The sequence below is a fragment of the Tribolium madens genome, unplaced genomic scaffold (assembly GCF_015345945.1).
Source record: "Tribolium madens isolate multiple individuals breed KSU strain unplaced genomic scaffold, Tmad_KSU_1.1 Scaffold_91;HRSCAF=231;Tcas5.2_LG7, whole genome shotgun sequence".
In the NCBI taxonomy this organism is placed as follows: Eukaryota; Metazoa; Arthropoda; class Insecta; order Coleoptera; family Tenebrionidae; genus Tribolium; species Tribolium madens.
Window position 1 is genome coordinate 14,538,633 of NW_025401063.1, and position 9,174 is coordinate 14,547,806.

The following is a 9,174-nucleotide window of genomic DNA, read 5'->3' on the forward strand; positions in this document are numbered from 1 at the left end:
TGACATGAAAAATACTGTAAAGCACTAGTTATTATATTTTGCGTAACACAATGCAATCAAAAAACATCTTAAATTTTAGAATTTTATAAGGAAATTGGTCGCGTAGCCTGATTTTTAATTTTAAAGGAAAGGTTTGAATAAAAAAATACTTGGATAGAGTTTAATTGTTGGTTTGACAAATTTAATTTGTCAGTTGATGAGCGAGTTCTCTTACGAAAACTCTTGGATTTTCTTCGACTGATAAMAGAACATTCATATTTCTATTTTCTTCACTAAGAACCACAGGTTTTTAGTTTTAAGAAGCTAACCTGTTCGTCTCATTTGTTTTTCAATTCGACTAAATATCCAACGATTTGGGTGAACTAGAGTTCAAATCAGTACCCAAATAGATTTGGGTATTTTTCTCTATACCGTCTTTCAGCTTCCGCTCTATTTCTATTGCACTTAAAAATACACTTCAAACTGAGTTACTAATTCTTCGTAATTATTATCATCCATTATTAAAGATCTCAATAAGATTTATTTACAAATTAGGCTTTGTCAAAATAACAATTAAACGGTATCCAAGCATATTGCTTTTTGTATGAATACCTTGACAAGTAAAATCCGCCTACGTTGCAAAATTTGCAATAAAATTCAAAAATTTAAATTGTTTTCTGAGTGCATTATGTAAAGTAAAATGTAATAAATAGTTGTTTACCGTATTTTTGATGCCAACTATTATTGTTTGGAGCAAAAAAACATAGGCGTTTCATTTGAAAAACTAAATTTGGTAGCATTTCCGGCTACACCGGATGTGCCAAAAAAAAGTTGATGCAATTACTAAGAAAGCCAGGAATGAATAGGTATTATTATTTGAAAATTTAGTTTTTGAAAAAAAGTAAGTTTAGGTGTTATCGGTTGGGGCGACTTGGATCAAACACCCTGTATATATTATATTAATTAATTATTATTAAGTTTTTATTTTATTGTAATTGTAATTATTATACATTTAAAATTTAAACACAAAAGATTTGTACTTATCAGTTATTTAAATAGTCGCAATTGGGAAAGGAATGGCGGCTTTTTAAGAAAAAAAAGGTTCGTATTGCGTGGGAGTTGGTGTAAAACCAATAATGGGTACTAAGATGTGACTGGTGACAGTTATATTGGTTCATCTTGAGACAATGGAGCTTGACAGGTTTGCAATTAGCGCATTCTGTTGTCAGGTGGCGAAGCTCTTGATCAGTTTCAAAGATATTAGAAACGGAACAAGGATAATTATGCTGCCAAGTGTATAAGCCGAAATTAGTCTCCATGATTGATAATAATAAGTAGGAGGTTGTTCTTTCTCTAGCAGGTTAACAGACATTTTTCTCATCTCATTAGAAAACCACTAAGGCATTAAGTATGTTAATATGCATCACATTAGACTCTCTTTACGGAATGGTAAAGTTTAAGAACATATAATTAAGAAGTAGAGATAAACATTAATCTTACGCTGTATAAAATGCGAGTATGTTAGCTACGTGCAGAAAGTTAATTGAAAGAAGAAGAAATATAGGGGCAAAGTGGATGAAAAAGCGGTCTGCACATCTTAACATGGCAATGGCGGCCGTGTTTACTGCTCAGGCATTTGCTTCACATACAAACTCTTTGCCTTTCCTAATTCATTAATCATTTTAGCAATCAATACGTTCACTGTTTACGGTAAAACCGATGCTTATAGTTTTTACTAGTTAGTTTCCCGAAAGAGTTTTTCCGCTTTTTACACCGGAATTGTATGTACAGCATGACTTATCGGCCAAATCCGTCGCCAATTTATTTCTCTTTCTACAAATTAAATGCTTTGATATATTAATTTCACGGCTTAAACATCAATGTTTCATGAGAGAGACAGAAGGGCAATGATAATTATTTGAAGCTTAGGAATTTTAATCATTAATAATTTTAGCGGCGTAATAACCTGCTATATTTTTTGTTCTTCCGTTAATTAGAAATTAAATCATCAAGCATAAAAATAATATGAACTTATCCTAGGAGCCTAAAAGTGTACGAGTTCATTATATATTTATTTTTGTTGTTCCTGAAAAATCTCGTGCAAATGGAAAATACAGCCTTCAATTAGTATGCATTAAAGAAGCTGAATGACTCAGTATTTCTTTTATATTGGCAATTGACTTAAACATGCAAAAAGTTGCATCGGATACTAAATTAAATGTCTAGATATTAACGCTAATTTCTTTATTATCACTTTTTTTCTGTCATTTGCAGCGATACACTTTTTAATCAAATCTAGTGATGGACTTTAAGATCTTAACTTTAAACCGGATTTGAGTATTTAATTATTTTTAAGCAAAGCTGTTGTTAGTCAACAAAATTGTTGCTTTTAGTGCAGCTTATGTGTTATTGATAATCTAAAACAGTTATTACGTCACTAAAAGCCGATTAGTATGTCGTAAATTGACTATAAATTCTTACAAACGAGTTACAACTTTTAAATCTACAAGTAAGACATCTTTCACGTGTAGAACTATTCTAATACGATATAAGAAGCAAGACCTCCATTATCTATCTATCTGTTCCTAACTGTAAAGTCTGTAGTTGTGGTTTTATTTCATCGTTAAATTAAAAAAAAAAACATGTCTCACAACGCTACAAATGCCTAATAAAAATTGAATCTAGTTTTCTAGTGTAGAAAATAAAATCTAATAAAAATATATATGTGTTGTTTTATAATAAAACACAATATAATCATGGGCGTCGTTACAATTTTTTTTAGAGAGGGGCAACCTCAACGCAATACATATTTTATTACAAACACAAAAACATTTTATACAAAATAGGAACATAAAACCATATTTTTTCTAACGGAAATTATAAATGAAACAATCAGACAGGAATCTCTAAAACCATAAATTGGAGTATAAAAGTGTAAAAGTTAAAAAAATATGAAAAATATAAAGTTTATAAAAGTTAGCATAAAATAACACAAATCAATAAATAACATGAACTAATAAATACTAAGGAAAATGTAACACTTGGAAATTAAAACATAAAATACACTCAAATAAAAACAATAATCAATAGATTATTTAAAGAAATCAATAGAAATTTAAAGAAATAAAAGTTGCAAATTTTGTTTTTCTCAACCAAAATTGTCTATGATAAAAAAGTTAAAAAATGTTTAAAGAAATGTTAGCTATTTATGCAACAAATTGTAAAATAAACGTGTTTTTTACTAGACGTGTGCAAAAAACAGCCATTTTGAATCGTGTTTTATACAAGATTTTTTCCAATTTGGCTGTGAAAAGCATAGGCATCAAATTCGAATTTAATATCTGTGATTTCAATAATTTTCCAAAATCATATTAGGTCATGTTGTTGCTATGAAAATAGTGTTATTTGTTTTCTTTTAACACTAGTGATAAAATAATGTCATATTTTATAACTTGTGATAAAATTTAACACATTTGACAATTAAAATGACATATCACAATGGTTGCTTCTCACAACGAAATTGGCTTTGGCTAACTTCCAGGGGGCACATGCCCCACCTTGCCCACCTCACAAACGACGCCCATGAATATAATTTACTCGTAATAAAACAATTAGAAAACATAAGTAAATGTTGCTATGCAGTTAGGCAATATTTTTCTGTTGAAATATAAAAGCAAATGAAAGCCTTGCTGTAGTACAAACAAATTAGTTTTGTGTATGAAACAAAAATATACAACAAACAAAAATTTACTGCGGAAAAGCTAATAAAATTCAAAACAGACTCATTATGTAGGTAATTTATTTAGTATTTATTTTCTAAACTGTGTACCGTAAAGAATCTATTTATTTCGCTTTGTTATACGTAAATATTTAGAATCCTTATTTTAATTAAACCAAGAACCTAAATTAGATTCAAAAACAGGACTAAAATGTATTTACTTTAAGTTTTTATAAAATGTTTTCTTAATTACTTTGTACTTGCCTATTTATTAATTTTGTTGCTTATTCTTGCAATTTCTTGGCATTCCTCCTATTGTAACAATCACACGGAACTAATTTTGCCTCTTTTACATAATTAAGCTTAATTAAAATACGTCTCCCTAAATTGGTTTGAGTCTCTTGTACCATTCGCTGTGATGTCAGTTGAATTTTAACACGAAATAGCTTTTGTAATAAATTTCCCTCCGTTGATCGCGTTTGTAAAAATTCTCGGCTGGCAAAATCAATTTTCTTTGAAAGGAAACTAGCGAGCACAAACACAAAAGTTTCCAAGTCAATCATGAAAAGGCAGGGTGTAAACACAGCGTTTCTTGCAAGTCATTTGCATCACTTGCTTGAAAGACCGTATAACAAGTAAAAAGCGAGCAAGACGTGCAAAGAGGGTTCATCCGTGAATTAGCTACAAGCCGTTCATTAATCACTTTCCCTTTTATAACGCTGATGCAAAATGAAGGAGGCGGATTATGTTCCATTCACAATGACACAAAAATTAAATTACTGCCATTAATGCGTCCGCATTGTCCGGCAATAATTAAAATCTTTGTTGCAGGCCATAAGGAAATTGTGTTAACAACACTCTCATTACAGATTTTATTCTTTCTAGGTCCGCGAACACGGCGAGTCAAGAAACCTGGAGTCAAGCAAGGGGCACCCACTGCCGAGGAAAAACGGCCCAGGACGGCTTTTTCAGGAGCGCAATTAGCCAGGCTAAAGCACGAATTTGCTGAAAACCGCTACTTGACTGAAAGGCGGCGGCAGCAACTCAGTGCGGAGTTGGGACTAAACGAGGCCCAGATCAAAATCTGGTTTCAGAACAAAAGGGCCAAAATCAAAAAAGCGTCGGGCCAGAAAAACCCTCTGGCTCTTCAGTTAATGGCCCAAGGACTGTATAATCACTCAACCATTCCTCTAACGAAAGAGGAGGAAGAATTACAAGAAATGCAAGGCACCAAAAGCCCTTCGTAGGGCCGCTTGTTTTTTTCGTGATAATTTGATGCTTCCAGTTGTTTATTGTGATTTATTGTGATTCGTCCGTGGATAAGGTCAGAGTGAAATTCTTTGGATTTTTACAGTGATTTGAGAGTTTTTTTACCTTGTCCAAAGACGAAGTCGGGTAAGTTGTCAATGGTCTACTTAAGAGTTGGGCAACTTTTTGCGGTGATCTCTCGAGTATGTTAGCATTGTTTCTTTAATTCTACAATTCTCAGAGCTTCGTGTTACAAAAAATGTATTAATGTACCATTCATTTAAACACAATTGCAAGCTGTGTGGTACTAAATAACAGTTTTTACAAACAGTGCCATTATTGTTTAAATCGCATGGGATCATATTCTTGTTTGGTTTTTTCTTGCACGACAACCAAAGACCCGTGCAAAACACGGAATTTTTGATCCGACCTTGTACATAACACACTGTACAAATTTATAACTAGGTCTAGTTATTTATTGTATTAGCAAAATAATTCGGAATCGAAAGCAATATTTATTAGGTAAAAAGTTGAATCTACTGTATATTTAAATGAAACTATTGTAAATATTTATATAATATTGTCTGTGAGCTGTAGCTTATTTATAATGTATTCGATCTAAGTACATAACATAGTGAAAAATATGTACCTACAAAAATTGTTTATAATTCAATTGTAAAATATAGATTATATAAAATAAATAATATTCCAGCGATTTGCCTCCATTTCTTTTATACCTTGTATTTCACCACAATAAAGTTATTAATTTTATTTACTCAAAAGCCAATGACAAATAAAAATGTTAATGTTGATATGCGTACCTAACATGCAAAGCGAAATGGAACGGTCTTGATAAAAGTTTCATAACCTTAACGAGCATTTCATGCTCGGAAAAAAATATTACACAGAAAAATAAATTCATGCACTCTGTAAAGCGTTCAATTGTTTGTCAAGATAAAAATACAAACGTCAGGTAAGTACAGGTAATTGGAACTAATAGTATACAATATTGATCAAATCAAATGTCTAATTTCAAAATTATACCAGCACTCAAATCACTTAATAAAATGGTTCGTGAGTATTGGCATAATAAAGGAATAGTCATGACATCGTTTTGTCTACCAATAAAATGCTAAAAAAAGAAACTCATGTAGAAGTAAAAATGGCTTGTGTCTAAATAAATGTTTTATTGACATAGAACGCGCTAATATTGCTACTTTATAACAAAATAATAAAAGTTAATAAAAAAGAATCATATTTTTGACATTCACTAATATTACAAGGCTGGAAACGATTATTTAAACCGCTTTCGGATATCCGAAATGAAAATCACCATATGGAAAGCATTAAACTTTATCGTTGGGACACACACGATGCCATTTAGTTGTTTCAGTATAATTAAAAAAAAAAATATTTTTCAAGCCATGTAATTTGGTAGGTTTTTAATCCCACACACGGAAATATGTACTGATTGGCAGACGATCAGATTACATTTAATTTCGAATAGGACTTTTCAAATCTGACTGAAAATCTAATGTAATAATAATGGGTTATTGTTGAATAAAAGTAAAGGTTATTGGTTTTTTGCTGCGTTATCATTTGTAACATTTATTATTTTCAACTAGCAAATTATTAAGTTATTTTTTGAAATGTACATAACCAATGTGCAATTTTTTTTCTCTTTACCAAGGATCCATTTTATGGTTTTGCAAAGGCATTGCGGCGATATATCAAAAATGGTAATCAGACTTGTAGTCAACAATTTAATTTGTTGTTCTAATATAATTTTTGTTTACTAATTACACGTTTATAATGACAAAATATTCTCGTTTTTATGTAAATAGCTTCAGTTAAGTTTATTTATTAATACTTTTTTTAATTAGTTTGGAGCAATATAATATAGATGTTCCAGGACAATGAACATGACCACTTTTGAGAAATATAAAGGAACATAAAAATATTTTTTAATTAATTAGGTAATTAAAATAATGAGAACTAAACTATATCTGTTCTTTTGTAGATTTTTTATGCGTGTAATCTAAACGTTCAATTTTAATGGTGTGATTTAAATTTTAATCAAAGAAGAGGCAATTAGTTTATGGTAGTTGGAAAATTTCAGTTTTAATTAATTAGTTTATTACAGGTACTGTTCTTTTATAGAAGCTATTTTGAGTGTAATTTATAGAGTTACTCACTTGACAAAAATTAATAAAGGTGTGGTATTTTACCGTCAAAATGTCGGATGAAAACAATTAATCGAAAATAACGAGCGAAAGAAACAGAAGCAGTTCACCACCCACCTGGCCCAGCTACTGTTTGAATATTTCCTATTTATTGGTGTGAGGTCTTTGGGTATTTTTGACCCATCATCATCAAAATAACTTCCTGATCTCGTTAAATTAATTCCATTATCTTTAAACACGAACATTTCTGTATAATAACTAATTTAATCCATACGTATAATATTTCAATTATGGCCACAGCGTTTCTAACAATGATATTATATCAAAGGATAATTAGACGGAAGTCAAGGTTGCATGCCTGCAACTTCCAAATAAACAAGCAAACTGAAAAACAAATGTTCTTAGGAGGGCTGCGCCCCCTGCTTGCGTTCCATTATTTATACGTGTGGGGTCTTCTGGTCTGATATATGGCAGTCACCAATTTCATTTAATTGACTGGTCACTGAATCGGTCGGGTCACTGTTTATATTGCTAGGAATTTAATTTTTAGTTTTGTTTTGTGCAATCTTGTAGCGAATTCTAGGGCGAGTTGGGTGCGTCATCCTTTAACATCCTGACACATTTTTGTGTCAATCTGACCCAACACTGCGTGCTTTTGTAACAGCCAAATACTTTATGTTTGCACCCTCCATTGCTTGCACACATTCTTACAAAAGCACGTAATCGTGGCAGATTACCAACCGCAAGTATAGGGGAGAGCGAGCTTTCAGGAAGTTTGTTAAATAAATAACTCAAGCTTCACTGCAGACACAACGATATACAGAAATTAAAATTGGCTCATTACACTCTCAATTTATTATTCATATTTTTTTTTATCAGAAAATAAGAAGTTTATACAAAAAAACTCTTGATTTGATACTTTACCTCAACAGGTAGGTATGAATACTTATTAGTGCCGCTATTTCAGAAAAAACACCCAAAATTTTTTGTGTGTTTTCAAGAATGTCAGTAGCATTTGTTCACAGAAAATCAATAAAAACGCGACTACTATTTAGTAATTATTGATTGCAACAATGAAAATGTTATTTACCTAGTTACAAAAAATAATTTAGATTTAATTTAATTAATTATTTAATTAATTATTAATCTTTTAAATAAAAAGTACGGACTTGAGGTTGAAATTTAAATGAGATGATATTCACAGTAGAATAAAACTAATACGCTATATAAAACAAAAATTCACGTTGTTAAAGAAAAGAAAATAATTAATAATAATAATAATAAATAACAATGGCCTTACCACTACCTTGTGTTTCACCGTAAATCATAATCACGAAAACCAATTTATTGTTTTAATACTTATTTTTTACCATCCATGTTCATAAATTTGGAACAAAAATAAGGAAAACGAATCAAATCTATTGGAAACCATTTTGTTGGAAGAGATTAAACAGAAAATCTTCGAATTTTGATAAAAACTAATACTATGAAGTGACTTTTCTCTTTTATTGTCACGGATACGATATTTTTATCTGAACAAGGAAATAATTCCAGTGACCCTCAAACCGTGTACCAATATTTTGGAATTAAATAACATTTTTAATAATAGCAATTGTGTTAGTTATCTTTCTCGGTTATACTCTTTTATTAAGTAAGTAAGGTAAGTCAATTTTCAACTCCAAGATCGTAAACACCCTGTATATCGAGAGTAATGTAATGGAGTCATCTTTTTGATTCGAAAACCTATATGTCTGTTTTTGAACTAACTGCAGGTGAAATGTCGTCAATGAAAAGTCGAAAGGTAAAACGGCAAATTGTGTTACAATAATCAGTCGCCGACGTATAATACTCGTAATAGGGCCGTTCTTTTTTGAAAGTAAATCATAAATTTAGTTATTAAAATCATCATCTTTTTGATCATGCCATTTTACCTTTCGACTTGTAATTTTTTTGACGTTGCACAGACATACGTGTTTGGATCCAAGGATGATTGGATTAAAACTATCTTGATCTCTCAATACATACAGGGTGCGCTAGAACTCGTGC

The 9,174-nt window shown here is 30.9% G+C and overlaps 1 protein-coding gene across 1 annotated transcript in view; it reads left to right on the plus strand.

Moving 5' to 3' along the window:
• LOC123010440 (homeobox protein invected-like) overlaps positions 1-5,653 on the plus strand; it is a 49,587-nt gene extending 43,934 nt beyond the window's left edge. The window contains exon 3 of the mRNA XM_044407333.1: positions 4,583-5,653. Coding sequence (XP_044263268.1) covers positions 4,583-4,944 — 362 coding nt within the window. The 3' untranslated portion in view covers positions 4,945-5,653. The remainder of the gene's footprint in view (positions 1-4,582) is intronic.
• Positions 5,654-9,174: the final 3,521 nt, after the last annotated feature.